Source organism: Empidonax traillii, unplaced genomic scaffold, assembly GCF_003031625.1.
Source record: "Empidonax traillii isolate 1590-97213 ecotype Southwest subspecies unplaced genomic scaffold, ASM303162v1 scaffold474:size1423191, whole genome shotgun sequence".
Lineage (NCBI taxonomy): Eukaryota > Metazoa > Chordata > Aves > Passeriformes > Tyrannidae > Empidonax > Empidonax traillii.
This window is the reverse complement of record NW_020955667.1, coordinates 631,187-650,151: the sequence shown is the minus strand read 5'-3', so window position 1 is coordinate 650,151 and position 18,965 is coordinate 631,187. Positions and strand designations below refer to the sequence as shown.

The 18,965-nt window shown below is 42.6% G+C and overlaps 2 protein-coding genes across 2 annotated transcripts; one reads left to right on the top strand and one right to left on the bottom strand.

Annotated features, from left to right (window-relative positions):
* Window positions 1-556: 556 nt before the first annotated feature.
* METTL18 (methyltransferase like 18) lies at window positions 557-10,869 on the bottom strand. The gene is made up of 2 exons (XM_027895905.1): window positions 10,857-10,869; window positions 557-1,984 (listed from the first exon to the last, which is right to left on the bottom strand). The coding sequence occupies exon 2, from the start codon at window positions 1,777-1,779 to the stop codon at window positions 739-741; it is 1,041 nt and encodes a 346-aa protein (XP_027751706.1). The 5' UTR covers window positions 1,780-1,984; window positions 10,857-10,869; the 3' UTR covers window positions 557-738.
* On the top strand, window positions 2,487-18,830 carry CUNH1orf112 (chromosome unknown C1orf112 homolog). Its single transcript, XM_027895896.1, has 24 exons — window positions 2,487-2,627; window positions 3,117-3,156; window positions 3,892-3,980; window positions 4,390-4,494; window positions 5,018-5,158; window positions 5,931-6,093; window positions 6,435-6,519; window positions 7,019-7,157; window positions 7,609-7,689; window positions 8,202-8,266; window positions 9,646-9,794; window positions 10,379-10,487; window positions 10,998-11,184; window positions 11,922-12,004; window positions 12,385-12,436; window positions 12,741-12,830; window positions 13,455-13,640; window positions 14,296-14,418; window positions 15,319-15,414; window positions 15,862-15,975; window positions 16,390-16,494; window positions 16,802-16,882; window positions 17,612-17,725; window positions 18,026-18,830. Exons 1-24 carry the CDS (start codon window positions 2,529-2,531, stop codon window positions 18,209-18,211), a joined length of 2,682 nt encoding a protein of 893 aa, XP_027751697.1. The 5' UTR covers window positions 2,487-2,528; the 3' UTR covers window positions 18,212-18,830.
* The last annotated feature ends 135 nt before the right edge of the window (window positions 18,831-18,965 follow it).

Sequence of the window (18,965 nt, the reverse complement as noted above, 5' to 3'; positions counted from 1 at the left end):
CAGGAGTGCCTTGCACACGGGCTTTTCTCAATGTTTTCTGTCCTGCCAAACTGCTGAAGAGATGAAACAAGTGCTGGGTGGTTCAGTAGAACCCCAGCAAGGTTTGAAAATGGGGCAGTTAAAAAAAAGGGCAGCAATGTAGTTGAACTGTGCTATCACAACAGTTTGTCTCCTTTCCCAGCTGTCACCTACAGCTCAGTTCTGTCATCCCCCAGTGTTGTACTCAGAGGCTTGTTGGTTGGTTGTTGTAAGGAGCTTCTCTTGTGCCAGGACTCTCAAGTCAGCTTCTGAAACAGAATTGTTTCATTCAATTCTAAAACAGCATCACTTTTCCCAATTACTTGCTGAAATTTTCTTAGAGTGGTATGTCAGAATCTGAATGTGAATATTCCCAGCCCACAGTAGTAAATATTCTCTGGTACACTTTTTCAAAGGCTTGAGTAAATCATGTGTGCATTTACACCGGTAAACATTGCCAGGATTTCTGAGATCACTGGCAGGGTAGAACACAAGTGATAAACACAATCACACCCCCCTCTGGTGGCAAAGCAGCAGAACTCCATTTGTCTGTGCAAAATCAGTGTCAGAAAAGTCCTTTACTTCTAGTCAGACAAAATTTCTCAAACATTTCAATAACCCCCATCCTTAATTTGTCAACCAGAATAACAGAGGAAAAAGCAAAGATATAAGAAGATTAAAACCTTTTTAAATTATTTTTTAAAAACTAGTGGTTGAATTTTAAGTGGAATCTTTAAAGGCCATTTCCATAATGCATCGCTGCAGTCCCTGATCAATGGTTTTAATTATACTGCTTCTAAACACATTTCTCTCTTCAATGAATTTCTGAAAGAGGTAGATACCACCACCAACCCCAAAATAATGCACTTTGCTTGCCAAATACACACGGCCATTTTTATCTAAGAGCTGAGCCAGCGTATCATGCAAAGCACTGTAATAATCAGGATTATAGATGGTCTCAGATGTCAGAATTATATCATACTTTGAAAAGGGTTTGTTGCTGCATAACAGGAGCTGGCTGACTTCAGACCACTCTCCAGAAAAAAACCTGCATTTGGTGAGCACATCAGGTAAGCCCTCTGCTTTCTTGGGCCTCTTGGCAGGAGGTTTGCTGGCTTTTCTGTTCTCTCCACTACTGCTTTCATTTACACAGTTGGCCACCACGTTAGGCAAGGTTATTTCCTCAATCACCGTGCTGTTGTAGTCCTGAAAATGAACTCTTTCAGCTTGACACTTCAGGGCAACTATTCCCAGCAGTCCAGCCCCGCAGCCAAGATCCAATACAGTCTTGTTGGTAAACTGTATTTCAGCCTCAGAAAAGTAGTCCATGAGATCAAAGGTGCATTCCCAGATTTTCAGTCCTCCCTCATAGACTCCTGGGATGAGATCAGAGTGGGAAGAGACGCTTTTGGACACGATGCCTTCGCTGTCGGCATCACCCGAACATGTCATTTCCAGTACAGACACCTTTACATGATACAGGTCCAGTACTGTTTCCATTACTTTGTTTTCCAATATTTTGTTGAGATCTCCAGGTATAATGTGCTCCTTGGCAGCTTTCACACAGTGCTTTGTCTTTGGTGCCTCATCCTGGTGCTCTGCAGCACCTGGCCTGGGGCTGGAGTCTGCTCCAGCATCAGCACTTTTCCTGCTCTCTTCCGTGGGGTCCTGCTTGTGTTTTGGAGAGCCCAGCAGTAAGTAGTGAGTGTCTGCTTCACTGTTCTCGTTTTCATCAATAGCAAAATTAAAACGAAAATCCATTTTTGGGAATAACAGTTTAAAAATGTCAGCTTAATTTATTACAGCCAGAAACACTCATTTAAGAGCAAGACTGATAAAAAGGTGGTCTTTCTTTTTTCTTCTGGCTTTTGTTTTTTGTAGAGGATACTTTTATGTCGGTACTGCTGTGGGAAAGAGTACTTTGTGCTTTAGAGGTAGAGTATCAGATGTTTTGCCAACAGCCGTGCTGGAAATAGAGTAAATAGTTTTACATATCATTAATATCAGCACAAACAGTCTAATTTGTAGCATCCTGATTTTCATTAAAAGGCTGCCCAGGGGGGTAGTGGAGTCTCCCTCTCTGGAGACGTTCCCAAACGCCCTGGACACGTTCCTGTGTCCTCTGCTCCAGGTGACCCTGCCTTGGCAGGAGGAGAGTTGGACAATAATTCTGTGATTAAAAAAAACCCCACCCTCTAACCATTTAAATTTGAGAAAAGGCAGCGTTACGGGGCACCACATCTGTCACACAATACAAATACAGGCAAGGAAATGACAGAATCACAGAATGAGCACAGCTGGTAACTCCGGTAGAGCCCACAGTGCAGAATCCCCCTGCCCCTCCCCGGAGCCCGGCTGAGGCAGCAGCCCCCGTACCCACCGGTGTGCCGGCCGGGATCCCCCTCCGCTTCTCCCACGTGGAGCCGCTTCCGCTTCCTGGCGCGCGGAGGCTCCTGGGATGGCGGGAGAACTTTCCCGCCGTGCCGGGTCCTGAGGGGAGCGAGCCCGGCATGTCCCAGACGGACCCCGAGCCGCTCCTGCGGGAGCTGGGCGGCTGGGACTGGGAGCTGTGCCGCCGGGAGCTGCCCGCCGTCCTGCCCCGGCTCCTCATATCCTTCCCGCCGGGGGTCTCAGCCTTCAGCCTCCCGCGCTCCGGGCGAGTAAACCCAGGGAGGGGGGGGAAGCGGTGGGACCTTGTGAAGGACTGGCACGGGAGAGAAACGCTGAGTGCCGGGGCTTTCGCTGCCAACAGCCCTTCCCTGGAATAAAAGATTGGGGGTAGGAAATAGCGTGGGGTTCATCTAGCGCTATTCACAATTAATTAACAATTCCCTTTCTCCCACCTCCCCCCCCCCAAAAAAAAAAAAATTCAAAAACCACACACCACCACAAAAAACCAAAACCACAACCAAACAAACGAGAAACCCCTCCAGAGTCACGTTTTAGAAACACTTTTTTTTGTATGCGGACTCGGCGATATCAGCCTGCATCCCCTCCCTGTGAACATGAGACAGGGTGAGAAGTCACTGCGACTTCTGCAAGTGCTTCAAGGATAACCTCTATAGCAGAACAAGTTTGATTTTCTTTAACGTTTTTACTCAGTGTACCAAGAGTGTGAAGACTGGACTGAGCACATTCGTAAGTAGTGGCTAAGAAGTGCCTCTTCCTACAGATCGTTGTGTTGCAATTGCCTTATAAGCTCTGCACTACTTAAAATCGCTTAAACTACAACTAGTGCCTTTCAGAGTCTTCAGCAATCCTGCTGGTCCTTGCGTGTTCCACAAACTGCATGTTGAATAAACTTTATTAAAGCCCATAAAGAAGCTCTGCCTGTAAGGCTGCTCTTTCCTTCCTGTTACTTCTGATTTTTCAATAAGTGAAAGAAGGGTGCATTTTATCTTGCATTTTGTTGTCTTTTTGGCTGTTATCTTACAGGTGACAAAGCTCTTGTAATAGCTTATAGTGAAAAGAAAACGAGGCTTATTTGTAACTGTTTAGGAGTCTTGCTAAAACTCACGGTTACTTTGTGTATCAGTCCCGACCAGCACGTTAAATGTGCAGGTATTTGCAGTTTGGAAGGTGGAAAATGCTAGATCCGTAGGCAAACAGTTGTGCTCAGCCTTCAACTAAACTGAGTCAGGCGTGATGCTCTTTTTCATGGTTTTGTGCGTGTTGGGGCTGTTACTGTTACTTGTTTTTTCAGATGATGTATGTGTGTTTTCGTGCATTTCAAATAAGGCAAACCTCTCTCAAAATCAAGTACCTGATCTGTTTTTGCTTGATGCAGTTCTGTATTTCCTCTGGTAGGTTGCTACGTAGTTCTGAGAATCACACATTGTTTTTCCTGTAATGTTTAGATGCTTTTCTTTGCAGGGGTTTTGAGGATCCTGACTGAAATGTTTTTGCCCCATATCAGCCTTGAAGATTTGGAACAAACTTTTTTCTCAAAAGTATTGCCTAAGGTAGGACAGCTTGAATTAACTGTGGAATTGTCAGTTGGCCCAGTGCTAAAACCTGCTTAGAATGCAGTGATTCTTTTTTGAGGTTGCACAATATAATTACTGTATAGGATACGAAATTCAAAATTAAAATTTTACCCTTTAAGAGTTTTCACGGTTTTGTGTTGGATTGTTTCGATGATTCTTCTCATCTTTTACAGTAGGGAGAGAATTAAATATACAATATTCTTTCTTTATTGAGCTTTTTGGTACATCGTGTTTTGTGACTGAAATGCGGGAAAGCCCTAAATTCTCCTGGGACTTCTCTCTGTGGTCTGTGCTTCCATACCAAGGAAACCAGCAGATACAGAACAGTGTTGCTATTTGCATGTGTGCCTTTACAAAATATTTAAGTTTTGTTTCCTTTTGACAGACTCTACAGTTCTTTGATAACTTGATGTATGAGTTATCCAGCGAGGCCAAGGGATTAACCAGCCACAGCACAGAGTTATGCAGTACTGTAAGGAATCTGCTGCAGGCAAGTCCTATCACAAGAGCTGTCACAGGAATGTTTACATCATTCTGTGCCTTTACCTAAACTACTGAGAGGTTTCCAGAATACTTTTGCCGGCTACTGGTGGTTAAAATGTAATTTAATCTTCCTTTGTAGCTGAAGTGAATAATTTGATTGCATTCTATCAAGTGATGCTAATCATAATTTTAAAAAATCATCTCTAATTCTGCTGAAGTTACTAACACAAGTGGCATGTGATTCGCTGTATTTAAAGAGTGAGTCTGACACTTGTTTATACAGTCACTTAATTCTCAGTTTTAAAATTTTTGGCAATGGAGAACAGCAGTCAAAGAAATACAGAGTTTTCACAGTACATACGGAATTGCTCGGTATTATTTTATGGAGCTTCACTCATTTCTAACAAACTGCTTATTTATGCCAATAGTAAACTTAAAATCTAGGTGCAATCCAGCAGGGAAAAAAGACACTTTGGAGGTTATTGCAGGAGCGAAAACCATTGATTGCTGTTGTTTATTCTTGCTTGAAGACTGTGGTGCAACTGCTGGAAACCCTGAGGGGCTGCGTGCGCTGCGTGTGCTCCGGGCAGGAGTGTGTGCCCCTGGAGAGCATCCGCTCCCTGCCGGCCTCCGTGCTCTGTGTCATAAAGAACACCTTTACTCACTGCAGGGTAAGTCTCTGGCGGGAGGAGAAACATCCTTGTGCTCCTTGGGGTTTGGGAAACGCCCACTTTGTAAGGAGATCCTATTCTGAAATAATATTGTTGTCGAATTCTTTTAATTCAGATTTAGCTGTTAAACAGTTTACTTGTTGTTACGAGTACAGAGGTGATTTTGCAGCTGTGTGCCCAGCAAATAATGACCTGGTGGTGGGAGGCTCAGACTGTGCTATTTCCATATTTTGCACCAGTGTTCACTGAACATTTTGCTCGTGAATGGAGTACTCAGTGAGATCTGTGCACTCCTAATGGCTGCAGGATTTTCAGAGCTATCAGTGGTTACCAACATGGTGTGACTTACCTTATTTCCATGCAAGTTCCAAAGGGGACTGAAAACTGAGATTGGCATCTTTATGCTGGCTACAAGGAACATCTCTCAATTTCAGATCTGGATTTTCAGATGCAACAGGAATTCCCTCTAAGCAGTGAAAATAAAACCATGTTATTATAAGGACACGGGAGACTTTGGTTGCCTTTCATTTTCACTTTCAGTCTGTCTGTCTATTTTTACATCAGTTTTCCATGTCAGGATGTAAACTCAGGTGCCACACCTTTATCTAATAATTTTAATTTAAAAGTATTGGGAAGTATTTGGAATGCTACTTCCTTTGTTGCTAACATTGTAGTCTATTGTAAAATAGGATCATATGATCCATGGAAGTTCACCTGTGGAGGCCTAATCTAGAACCTTCTTTTTAAACCTCTTGTTTCCTGTTTTTTGCAGGACAGTGAATCAGTGTACTGTGGCCACCTGCACTTGATTTCTGACCTCCTACAAGCTGTGTTCAAGGAAACTTACTCCCTTCAGAAGCAGCTGATGGAACTAGTTGATATGATTTCCATGGGCTCTGCATCCACTGAAGATAACATCGCAGACATAGTGTCAAGTATATGTGGATTTAATTAACACTTTTTCAGGCTTGCTTAGTCATTTTTTTTCTATAGAGTGTATTTGAATTCTTAAAACAGGTGTGTGAGAGTGCTCAGTTCCTGCTGTCCTGACCAGCCTTTCAAAAAGCAGAATTTTGAAGCTCAAAATATTTCTGTTGTTCTCCTGAAACTTCCTCTGTGGGATGGGGCATGTTGTGTAGGTTTGTAGGGAAGGGGCAGCACATAAACACTGAGCTATTTTCCTAGTTCAGTGTCAGTGTGCTGGTATTCTCTTAGTGCTTGGGATTGCTGTGAACACATAAATCTGATTTAACTCTAGTTGTTATTATTTCCTTAGTGATCCACACTGTGCTGGAGATCTGCTCTGTCATTTCCAATATGGACCATGCTCTTCATGCCAACACGTGGAAGTTCATCATCAAGTATGTCACTGAACTGTAATTTTGAATAATGAAGGTTTCGATTGCTTTGTGTTCGGAGTTTCAAATAAAATTGAAATTAGAGAATTCACTTTAGCTGTTTGGGAAGTAAATTTAGAAGTTCAATTTAGAAATTTAGCCAGGAGTGGTATTAAAGCACTGCCAATGAAAGGAGGTAGGAACGGGTGTGAAAAGTAGTAGAAACTTGACTTTTCGTACTGCAACAAAGAAGAAAATTTGTAGCACTGTTGTCTGAACAAATAATATTAAGAGGTCTCACCTGCAATTTTGTAGACATTTTTGGCTTGATTGACTGCCTTGTGCTTTCATCCTGCCTCTGCTCTGATCCCTGGCTGTGGAGAAGGTTCTCTCTGAGCTTCTGTTTTCGGTGTACACAGATATTGCACCAATCAGTGTTGTACAAAAGCCTGAAGAAGTTATTTGGATTTGTGAGAACTCATTGCATGATCACTTCTGGCCATTAAATATTCCCGCCTTGCAGGCAAAGCCTGAAGCATCACTCCCTGCTGCAGTGCCATCTGAAGCACAGTGACATCCTGGGTGGCCTCTGCAAGGACACTCTTGAGTCTTTCGACTCCTGTTTGCAACTGGCTGAGCAAATGAAGGTGTCAGAGATACAGGTGAGCTCAAAAGCTCCCAGAGCTGACAGTGACCTTGAGGAGGAGAAATTCTTTGTGCTTGGAGTAGTTTGGGTTTGGTTTTTTGGGTTTTCTTTATTTCACGTGGCAGGCAGAATACCTTATTCTTTTGAAACCACATGAAAGTGAGGCCCATTGCTTTATTTAGATTGAGGATGTTTTGTGAGACAATTAACTTTTCACCATACTCTGTGAGAATTTATTTCCTGAACTGGCAATATCCCAAGATCAATCAAAAGATAACCTCCCAATTCTGAATATTGCTCTAAAAACGTTGAGGCATAATGAATATTTTTAAAGGTTTCCCCCCTTGGCTGCAGAGTCTGTAGAGAATCAAATGTGAAATAGATTTTGAACATTGTTAGCAATCTTAACTTTCTTTTTTATTGTATTACTCTGTATATTAACTTTTAGAACTGCTTCTTTTGCACAGGAGGGCACTGATTTAAGGCTGTTTCAGAAGACAGTCAAATTGTGCAGGTTCTTTGCTAATTCCCTAGTTCACTACACCAAGGTAGGTTCTGTCCTTCAAGTCTGTGTTAGTATTAAATTCAAGCCTCTGGTCTGCAGATGGAATAATTTTGTACTGCATAATATCTTAACAATTTGTGACTATCCCATATGGGCAGTATAATTAACATCCATAATTAACATCTAGTAACCTGCTTGTAGTTCTTTCACCTTTATACACACACAACCCTAAGCAGGGATTTCCCAGAAAAACAAGTACAATAAACTGTTTCATGCAGTATCACCATGGAGTTGGTAGGAGATGTCCATTTTTGTGGCCAGAGTGGCCAAGTTTCCAGAATTGTTGGTGGTTTGAACCATTGAATTGGATGTAGCATTAAGAAGAAGAAATGGATACTGTTGTTTATTGTTTGCTCTTGCTTTCTGCTGTGGATTGTTAGAACTTGAACCATTTTTGCAGTTTAGTACTTTACACACCAGTATAGGAGAACAAAAAGTGTAATTAATGGTGTATTTTATATTGAAACCACCATTTAAAATTAATGGCTTTTGCAGGAATTTCTTGCTTACTTCTCTGACTCCTGTTCTCAGTTACATCAGCTCTTTCTTCAGATATACAGGTATGTGAAGTACAAATAATTGATCACTGATAGTATCTTAATGACATCTCTTTACTGCATTCCTAAAGTTACAAGTATTTTGAGACATAGAAATACAGTTCTTGTTCCAAAACTGTTGTCATCTTTTTTTTTTTTTTCATGGATAGAAAACAAAAATATTTTTTAATAAATTCGGCATTTTTGTGGGATGGAGTTACCCAAACCCCATTCTTGATCATTGCTGTGCATGTCCCATATTGACAAACCATTCACTTCGTTGAAACTTCTTCTGTCAACATTTCTTAACAAAGTACGTGCAGAACATGCAGAAAGTAAAAATCCAGCACTAAATACAGGTGTCAGTAATGACATGTGACAGATTGTCTCTACTTTAAGACAAAGTATGGAAACATTCACCCTGGAGAAAGAGAGGATCAGAAACAAAGTATCCTGACATTTTTTGTTAGCTTTACTGTGTGTTACCAATCCTGTGAAATCTCACAAGAGGGACTCTGCTTCTCTTGGAAGCAAATGCTCTTTTAATGTTTTGTTCATAAACCAATGGTCTGCAAGCCATTTATCACTCTTCTTTCACAGGTTTTGTTCTATTTGCTGCAGTGGTGGTGAGGGATAGGGGAATGTGGGCTTTCTACTGATCACAGTTTGCCCTCTGAAATCCGAGGGCTGATTCCAGCCATTCTTTTGGAATTCAAACCACGTTCTGTGGTGACATGTGCACCTGAGTTCACTGCATGTTTCACTGCAAGACTGGGGGGATATTTTTTTATGAGTCTCCTCTTTCAACTTTACTTACCTCGTAGATCTTTCTCAAGTGCAAGGTTGTAAACTTTTATTTGCTCAGGGAAACCGGACAGGATTTTCTAGTAGCAAGGTAGCATTTTTACAGTCACTTTATCAGCTCCAAGAGTGGAAGGTTTTCATTTCACGATCTCTTTTGAATTATTCTCCTCTTGGTTCTTTTTTTTCTTTTATTGCCCAAGGTTTTCCCTCCAAAGAAACTGGTACCCTTTTAGTGTCACTTGTTAAATCAGTGCTGTCACATGTATGACTGTCAAATTGTCTATACAGATATTTTGCTGGCTTTTCTTTTTTACTTGACTTTTGTGATTTGATATGTTTCTTCTGATAGGTGTATTTTACATGCATTTTCTGTGTGTAAGGTTTTCTTTCAGTGTTTAGTAAAATACTGGATTGTGATGCTAAATTTAAAAGCTGAATGCAGAGCTGTAGCTCTGATATTCTAAAATAGGGAGCCTTTTATTTCACAGGAACAAGGAAATAAGAAACTTCTTTGTAGTTCTTTTGGAAAAAAGTAATATTGCTGAAAATGCTACTGAGAATATTTAACTTTTTTTTTTTTTTTTTCCATTCCCCCTCAGCAAATTTCCTCCCAGTCTCTATGCTCCAGAGATCTTGGAAGTTCATCGAGAGGAAATATCCCGGGTCTTTCTCGTGGCTCTGGATCCTCTCATCAACCAGCTTCTTCCCTTTAGTCCTTTCATGGAGCAAGTGTTAAGTGAGAAGTTAGGTGGGTTGAAGATGCAGCTGCCATGCTGTGGTACTGTGTAAATGTCTGCAAGGGATTGGGACTGTATTATGACAATATTCTGTACCTGTTTGCTTGTCTGTAGTTCTTGTGTAAGCACTGTGATAGAGGCAGCTCCATCTGACTTGGATGAATTTTGTAGCAGAGAGTTCATGTTGTTGCTGAATTCATCTTTTCCAAAAGATTCCCAGTAACTTCAGTATTAATCTGGTTAACAGAAATCCTGTCAATTCTGCTCTTTTGCATAATTTCAATCTACTTTTGTCACATACTTTCAGAGTAAGCTGAAATTTTTCTGCTGTTCTGTTGGTGGGGGAAGACAAACATTTTTTTCCTAAATTAAATATTTTCTGTGAAAAGCAGAATGCCTTCAAACTGAATAATTACTACCTTTTTGTTCCTACACTCCCTGCTCCCTGATTTCTGCCCCGACCAAGAAGTCATAATTCTGGAATAGCTGAGAGAGTTCATCAGTTTGCCTCTACACTTGCTTTAAAAGCCAGTTTACACGTGTGATGTATTTACCAGGGCAACCTGCATCACACTTTAAAACCAAACTTCTGCAGGTCTCCCTCCTGAGCAGCAGCTGCCCCAGCTCCTCCTCCTGGTTACCATCATGGACAAGCTGCCCTCTCAGCCTGAAGAAGTGCAGACTCTCTGGAACACAGGAAAAAGGTACTAAAGAGGTTTTTGTTGCAGTTCTTCCCCACAGCAATCGTTCCGTGCAGGCAAACAGAGGGGCTCAGCTGCTGGAGTTCCCCGTGCAACTGAGCAGTAAAATTTGTCAGACTCTGTGGATTTACATCCTTCTGCCGAGACAAACAGGATCTGATGTCCAGTGCCTCAGGAGGGAAGGATACAGAGCCAGAGATGTCATTGTTTTTTCAGGAAAGGAATGGTATTTAGAGTACTTCCAGGACAAGAAGAGAGAGAAGTTTTGAATTTGCTGATGCTTCACTGAGTTAAAATCTCACACTTTTATGCCTGAACCTCCAAATAACCACCTGGATTTGTAAAAGAGGAAGGCAGTCAGTGTAAAACCACTGAAGTTACTGCTATTGTTCCTTGTCAAAGATTTTTGTAGTACAAAGGTTTTATAGTACAGATGTTTCTTGGGGGATTTTGGATTTACGTCTCTGTAACCCAACTATTTATCTATTTATTTTTTTTCTTTTCCCCTTGCAGCCTGTCTTTGTTTTCAGCTCTCTTCTTCAGTTTCCAGCAATGTCCTGGTGAGCTTTCTCTCCCTGTCTGTTTGCCAGAGGTGATCAGTAGTGGCCAGCCAGCAGTTCCCATCACCCTCTATCACTATGTCTGTGTCCACCTGTGCTCCTTCATTGCCTCCACACTCCCATCACACTTCCCTCAGTTGGTAAGATTGGTTTTTGCTTTCTTTTATGCAGTATTCAAATTGCATTAATTTCACCTGGTTTTATTAGTCTATACTAAGTTTGGAGTAGTTTATATTGTTGGGATTCCAGCTAAAAACATACCGTAAAATGGTAACGAGCAACATTTTCTACTTCAGAGGAGTATTTTGATTAACATTACATGTTTCCAAAGTTTTTCACTTTTACTGCACATAGACAGAAGTACCTCCAGATGAATGTAAACCTTGATAAAGTTGGGAGCTGTCACAAAAAATTACAGCCCTAATTTAGGAGTTTGTTTGTTTGGTTTTTTCTGAATGCTGTGTTCCTCTTTCAGGTAAAATTTGTGTTCAGAAAAGAGGAAACTTATTTATTTGGTTTTCAGTAGGTTGCCAGTAAAGCAGGAAAGAAAACTGGCAATACATTGGTTAGAATTAAATATTTTTTTGGTAGGAGTTGCCTTGCAAAGAAGGGATGACACGATGAAATGTCTCCAAGTGAAGGATCCTCAGGCCATGGAGGTGAATGCACATGGGCATTCAAAGTGTGCAAATCTAAAGGTGTAGCTGCTCATTTGATGGTGTAGCTGAGTATGGAGTACAAAAATGACTTCTTCAAACATTTTAAATTGGATAAGCTTGAAACTCTTCCTAGGCTTTGTACTAATTAGTGAAGTAAAAGGAGTAGCAGGCCTGCAATCAGTTCCTACATAACATTCATATGTCTATTTTCTGCTCAGGAATATGCCCTGCTGGATGCAGTGCTGGGCTCCAGCATGATCACATCTCTGCTGGCAATGGACTCCTGGTGCTTCCTTGCCCGGTAAGATGCTCTTATTACGGGTCAAGCAGGTTTTCCACAGATCCGGTTTATTCTGTTGTTGTTGTTAATTCCTTCAGAGATTTTTTTTTTTATTTTAAAGACAAAATTTTCCCAGAATGGGATTCTTTTCAGATTTGGAGCACATTTTGAGAATTAGGAGCAGAAATGGCTTAGCCGTTTTTTCATTCATGCAAGCAAGAGGAATATACTTTATTAGTTGATAATTGTTTTTTGGAATGGTTATCTCAAGTAAATTGGGTCTGCTAATCAAGCTGAAATATGTTAGAGGAAATGGCCATTTCTCAGACAAGGTTTACAGTGTATATTCTGTAAAAGCCTAGGAAGTACAGGCTCACCAGCTTCTGTCTCTCATGTTCCAGGTATGGAACAGCTGAACTGTGTGCTCACCACGTTCATGTGATCGCCCACTTGGTAAGAACCACTGTGTGTTTGCAGCTTGGCACCACTTTTAATCCAAGTTATACTGGCAAACTTTATAAATGACCAAAGACAGGCATTTATATTTTTTTAAGTCCACATTGAGATTGTTTCAGTTCTTCAAATTGGATTAAAAATTAGCAAAAGCAGTACAGTAAAAATATAAAACAACATGCCTGGTATTTCCAACATGATCCCACACAGCAACTCGCAGAACGCTGTGTATAGAATTCATTTGCTTAGTGGCGATTTTTGTCCTTAATTTAATTGGATGCATTACCCTTTTATGCTAATGCAGCTGAAGGCTTGGCCCAGTGACTGTTACCAGGTCTCTGCCCTGGGTGTCCTGCTGAGGCGTCTGCTGTTCATGATGGCTCCGGATCATCAGGCAAGTCCAGCACCAGCATCTTCTGCCTTTACTGGGAGAGATTTGAACCAGTGACCTGTGTTACAATATCCTCTTTCAGTTCTTCAGAAGTGCCAAGATCAGTGCTCGCTCATTGTCCTTGTTCTTGTGGTTGTCATTACTGAGTCACAGTGGATCCCACTTTGTGCAGACTGCACACCTTTCCCGGTGTTTGGCTGGCCAGCAGTGGAGTCCTTTTCCTGACTGAGGATGAAAACAGCACATCTCCCAGATTTGCTGAAAACTGTGTGTCCTGTCATTGCATCTGTGACTGGTGTTCATGAGTGTTCCCGTGACATCAGGAGTAAAGAGCAGTGTCCTGTCCTGTCAGTGAGAGGCCAAAGCCCTTTATTCTTCTCACTGGGGCCGCTGCTTCAAGCAGCTGAAAGAATTAAGTCATTTAATCATTCTGATGTCCTATACATGACAAGGGAGGTGGCAGTTCTACAACTTTTTTATATAAAAAGATTAATTTTATTTAGCCGAAATGTTTTACACTCTTTCATGTAGTATATCTAAAGCAAACCAGCAGTGGTTTCTCAGCTTTCTGAGAGGTTATCAAGTTGTCTTCTGGCCTGCTAAGTTTCTGTTACCGTTTGTTTCCAGGTAGAATTCGCTCACAAGTTTCCCCCAGAGGAGGTGGAGAACCTGGCTGTGTGGCAGCACACGTCGCTCAGGGCCCTGAACCCTGACCTGAGGCAGCAAGTGGCGGCTCAGCTGTGCGTGGCCGGGCTCGCGCAGTGCCGGCGATGGCTCCACGGCAGGCGCGCCCTGGGGGAGCTCCCACCTGTGGTAAAGGGCTTTGGTTCTCTTTGTCAGAATGTGGGAGCTCTGGGTTGCCAAGCTATAAGCGTTCTGTTGCTGTCACCTCAGTTTTTCAGTGTGTTTTCTCCATGCCTAACTGGCATCGGCACGAGCAAGAACTCTTCGTGTTAACGTTTTCTTCCAGCACACAGCACTTTAGAGCCTCTACTGCGACAGTGGAGCTCTTGTGGTTCCCAGGTTATTCTAGTTGTTTGCTATCTGGGTGTGCACATGTGTTTTTGTTTAGAGTTTCTGATTTGTGCTATACCTTGGGATACAGTTATTTTTGAAGTTTTAAAGTCCTGGCTGGTTTTAGGCAGCATCAAATCTGAAAGATGCTCACTGGTCTCCTTGGTGAGGGAGTGTGAGAAAGCAGAGGCTTCCCCATGAAGTGTGTGCTGCCAGATTCCTCCTGCCAGTGCAGCGAATGACTGGAGCACGTGTGAGACTCGCAGGAGTGACGGATGGTTTCCCTGCTTTGGAAGCTTGATTGGCTGGTGGATTAACTGTGCTGTACAGCTGACACAGCACACTGGGTTTCTTGCCATCTTGCATCATTTTAGATGTTTATCAGCAGCCTGGGGTTTTGGGTTGTTCTACGTGTAGATTTTTCTGGTCTGCCTTATACATTTTTTCCTCCTAGAACGCTGCCCTTTCTGTCCTGTTGGCTGCCTGCAGTTTTGCTGATGACACTCTGGAGGCAGAACTTAAGGCATCTGTCTTGGGAGTGCTCAGTCAGTTCTGGACTTTTCTCCAGGCTAAGCAGGTAAGAGAATTTGCTGCTCCAGTGGTGAAAACATGATGTCTTTGAGAGGCCAGTGCTATTTCATCACATTGTTGTTACTAATTTGTTTTCCTTGGACTGTTTCTGTAAAGCACAGTGTAACTGTGCTGCCCATCTGCTCTCAGCTGGTTTATGTTTTGGGCCGGCCTGTGCTCTGGGAAGCCCAGTTTGACTTTTGCTGAATGTTACATGTGTGGCTCCTCGTGACTCCATCTGTTACTCAGTGTCAGATTCAGACTCCCTCAAGGAGAAATCTGAAATTCCTCATTCTGATTTGCACCAGTGACAAATTTGGGCTGTTTTAAATGGTCATTGGAATGTGAACGAAACTCACAGTGGTTTGCTTGCTGCACAGCCTGGGCACATGGAAACCCACACCCCCCCTCTCAGATGTGAGGGGGTCAGGCAATGCCCTTGCAACCATGTTACCTGTTTGTGGCTGCAGCTGCATAAAGAAAAGAAAAAAGGATTCCCGTGGTTCATGCTTCTGATTAAAAAAAAGGAAGTTTGAGAGTGAGGGTGAAGAGGAGCCAACAATGTGCCCCTTCAGAGGTCTCTTCCAACCTCAGCCATTCTGTGAGGACAGTTGGCAACTGAGAAGTGAAAAGAAATAGTTCAGATAACCTTCAGCTGCTTATTTTAGTGAGCTATAAGAGGAGACGAGGGCTAAGAAATATTGTAATAAAAATCAAAGAAATGGGTCTTGTAAAATATGACTACCTAGAAGTATTGAATGACTATTGTACTGTTTTCTTCTGCTTACAATGCAGTGTTTCACGTGTGTGAGGTCAGACTCAGAGTTTTGGAACACTACTGTAACTTGAAATTCTTTCTTGAGTAGTTATTCCGTAAGTTAAAATGCAATGCTGTGATCTCTTGAAGGTCTCAGATGAGCCATGTCTCCAGCAGATACTGTGTCTATTACTTCACCTTTTGGAATTTTTCATCCAAGCATTAGATGCTCAACTGATTACTCAGGTAAAAAAAAAAAATCCACAAAACTGTAAACACCTTCTTATGAGTAATTTACTTCATGAAAACCAAATTCTCTGTGATTTGCTGAAATCTGAAATGAGTTATTTCATGGTCTGGCTACCTTTTAACACATGAAGGTTTCTAGTTTTACCTCTTGCTTGATAGCTTTCCTGGGTTTTAAACCAAGCATATGGCATTTTGGTTATCAGTGCTTTTGAGAATCTCGGGTTACTCTGTAAGATATTGAGATATGTGGATATGCTCATGTGTGGAGCCTGCTCATTCCTTTCTAAACTGCACCTTTATCCTATCCAGTTTTATTTGAGGTGCAGCAACGCCTCCTTTTGGCTCAAGTCCAGTTTTCTCAGTGTCTGTGGATGTAAAGATGAGACAGCACCATTTTAACCCGCAGTCTGTTGATGGAGCTTCCCTGGGGTTTGTTTTCCACAGGTATTTGCACTGCAGTCTTCCGTTTTCCAGCTGGATCCCCCGGATCATGTTCGTCTAGCGATGGTGGATTTTCTGTCTTCCATGGGAAAGGTGTTTATACCACAAGAAGCACAGGTAAGTGTAACTGTGGTGTTAGTGAAATCATCTTCAGTCTTTTGATGAAAAGATACACCTTTTATTTAAATATACAGTTCATCAAATCCGTATAGGAGTGCCAGGACATGATCATCTTGGAGACTTATTAATGGTCTGTGTCACGTTTATTTTTCATGAAGACATGCTGAGTGCATGTAAGATGCTTGGTTTATTCACTGTTTTTGCCTCTCACCAGACTGACATTTCAACCTCTAGGAAGAAACAACATGTCACCTCACTCACAGTGGGTTTTTCTGCCAGACAGGGCAGTAGCACTCCTGCATTTCCCAAACATGTCCCTTGACCTTAGAGCAATTCTTCAGTAATAAATCCCGATGGTAAGACGTGCCCAGCTAACTCTTTGGAACTGAAGGGTGTTTGTTCCTCCTGCAGAGGCAGGTTGTGCCCCAGCTGTCGAGTCTCTTTGCCTCTCTGCTGGCTGACCAGACCTGGCTGATTCACCAGCATGCGTTGGAGGCGTTCACACGTTTTGCAGAGGTGAGCAGAGCACAGCTCTGGGTGTCTGGCTCTCTTAACTTCTCTTCTACAAAAATTCTCCTGTCTTAAATATTTGCTGCTCTTCCCTGTGCAGTTTGGGCTTTAGTGTTACAGGTGCTATTGCACCTCGAAAGTAATGAGAGCTCATGCAGCTGGAAGTGATTTCAGGAGCTGAAGTGAAGGAAGATGAAGCACTGGTTGCTTAGCTTGGTTGTAAGAGGACAGGGACTGTCATAGAAAGATTTTTTACTTTGTCCCTTCCCTTGCTAACATCAATGTACTGATCAACTACTAACATTTCTGGCAGGAAACAAGCCATGAAGATATTGTTCCTCTGTGCCTTAATTCTGAAGAAGCTAAGAACAAAGTTGTTAATTTTCTGGCTAAGGTACGTAAGTTGCTGAACCACTTCACTGCTTTCTCAGTTGATATTGTACACCCATCACAAGCAGTAAACAGCCTGTGTCTATACCTGCATCGTCTGCATGGTGATTAAAAATAAGTTTAAAATAAGGTCTTGTCAATGGGATCTGGTTGAACTTTTCTACTTTCTTTAATTAGCAGAATTAACAACTGCCATTCCTATGAACAATGCTCTTTCAGTACTTCCCAACTTTGATTTAAATGCTTTGCTTTTTCCTCCCTAAACAAAAAGTTAATGAATTGCACACAGAGATTTCATCATTTGGTTGGTATGACTTCCTTCCCCATTTCTCTTGGATGAGCTTCTGAAATCTAAATGAACACAAATGAAACATCTTAGTCCTTTTTGCATATTAGAAGAAATCCTCTCCAGAGTAGGTGGTTTTTGCTGCAGAACACAGACACTGTGGAAGGGGGTGGCTGTTGTGCTGTAACCTAAGGCAGGGCTCTCTGCTGAGCAGCTTTTGACAAGCAGATAATTTGCAAAAGAACTGATAACTGCCAGTAATGCTAAACCAGAGCTGTAGGTAACTTTAATCTCCCGATCAGAAAAGTGTGTGAGAAATATTCGCTTCGAGCTGCTGCATGTTAAAATGTCTCCTTCCCTTCCTTTTGTTCTGGCATATAAATTGAGCCTATGAAGGCTGGTAAGGCTGCCTTGGTTTAGTTACCTCTCCTGTGGTTTTCTCCCAAGACAAGGCAGATAGAAGAGACCAGAGAAGCACGAGCAGAACGCACAAAGCAAGAAAGGATTACCTGGAGTGCACAGGTTTTGAGAGGGGACCGAGAACTGGAGTCAACAGGAGAGGTACGTGTGCTTCCTTAAACTATCTGGGCCCTGCTGTCGATTTCTGTCAGTTCTGGGAAGTCTCTGAAGAGGCTCAGGATGGCCTTGCTGCCCTTCATCTTCCAAGAAAAAAGATCACGAGCACTCCTGGCCCTTAAAAAGACCTGAGTGGTCTGTAGTGCCTGCAGGGCAGCAAGAGCTCCCCCAGGACAAGGGCATCTTGCAGCTCTGTTCTATCCAAGGGTTTTCTTGCACTTGGGTGAGGACTGAGCACTTACACAGAGCACTAAAATAATGTTTCATGTTTACTGAAATCCGCAGCCCCTGGCCAAAAGAGCCTGTCACCCGCCCTCCGAGGAGCAGTACAAGTCGGCAGTGGGCTCCATGGAGGGGGCAGTGGAGGCTGTGAAGCTGCTGCTGCAGAAAGGGTCCCCCCCAGCCTGGCTGGCAGGGAGGCTGGAGGCCCTGCACGCAGCCATAGCCACCCTCAGGGACAGCGCACGCTGAGCGCTCCTCGGAGCCAGCTCAGCTCCCTGCAGGGAGGGAAGAGGTGCCTTTGTACCACGAGAGCTGGAGAAGGAAGCACTGTCTCCACTGCACCTGTGCCAAAATGGACTGAGGGGTGAGATGTCGGCCCGTGTGTCACAGTAAGTGGCTGGAAGGAGTTGCTGTATTTTAATGGACACTACTGTGCATCTCAGCTGTCAGTTTGTACGCTGCCAATTTTGTATAGTTGTTTGTATATTGTTTGTTTTTTTACTGTGTGGAGATAAACATTCCATGATACTGTATTCTGAATACTAAGAGGTTGGAATCTGTTGTAAAAGTAACAGTTACTTCGTTCCTGTCACCTCCAGGTGACCAGGCAGTAGGTGTTTTTATCTTAATTTTAAAATGCACTCGAGAATAACAGCTTAAGGCTCTATACTGTTCTCTGAACATACCTCTGCTGCTGGTTCCACTCCAGGCTAGGCTCATCTTTTAAAAACAATCTTTATTGGTCACAGTTAAGAGCAGAAAGAACACGGTGCTTTAGCAGTTCATGGTCATTCACTGCACGGTTCCTGGCACCACTTGTGCCATCCACTGACAGAGCTACATAAACAGAAATAAATAAGTTGAGTAAACTGTACATTCATCTTAAAATCATCTCTTAGCTAAAAAGTTAAAAGGAGCCATTTCTAAGGCCTTGGCTTTTCAGGGGGTAGGGCTGGGGGGGGGGAAATAAAAAAACAAAGGAAAAAGGCACATTAACCAAGGA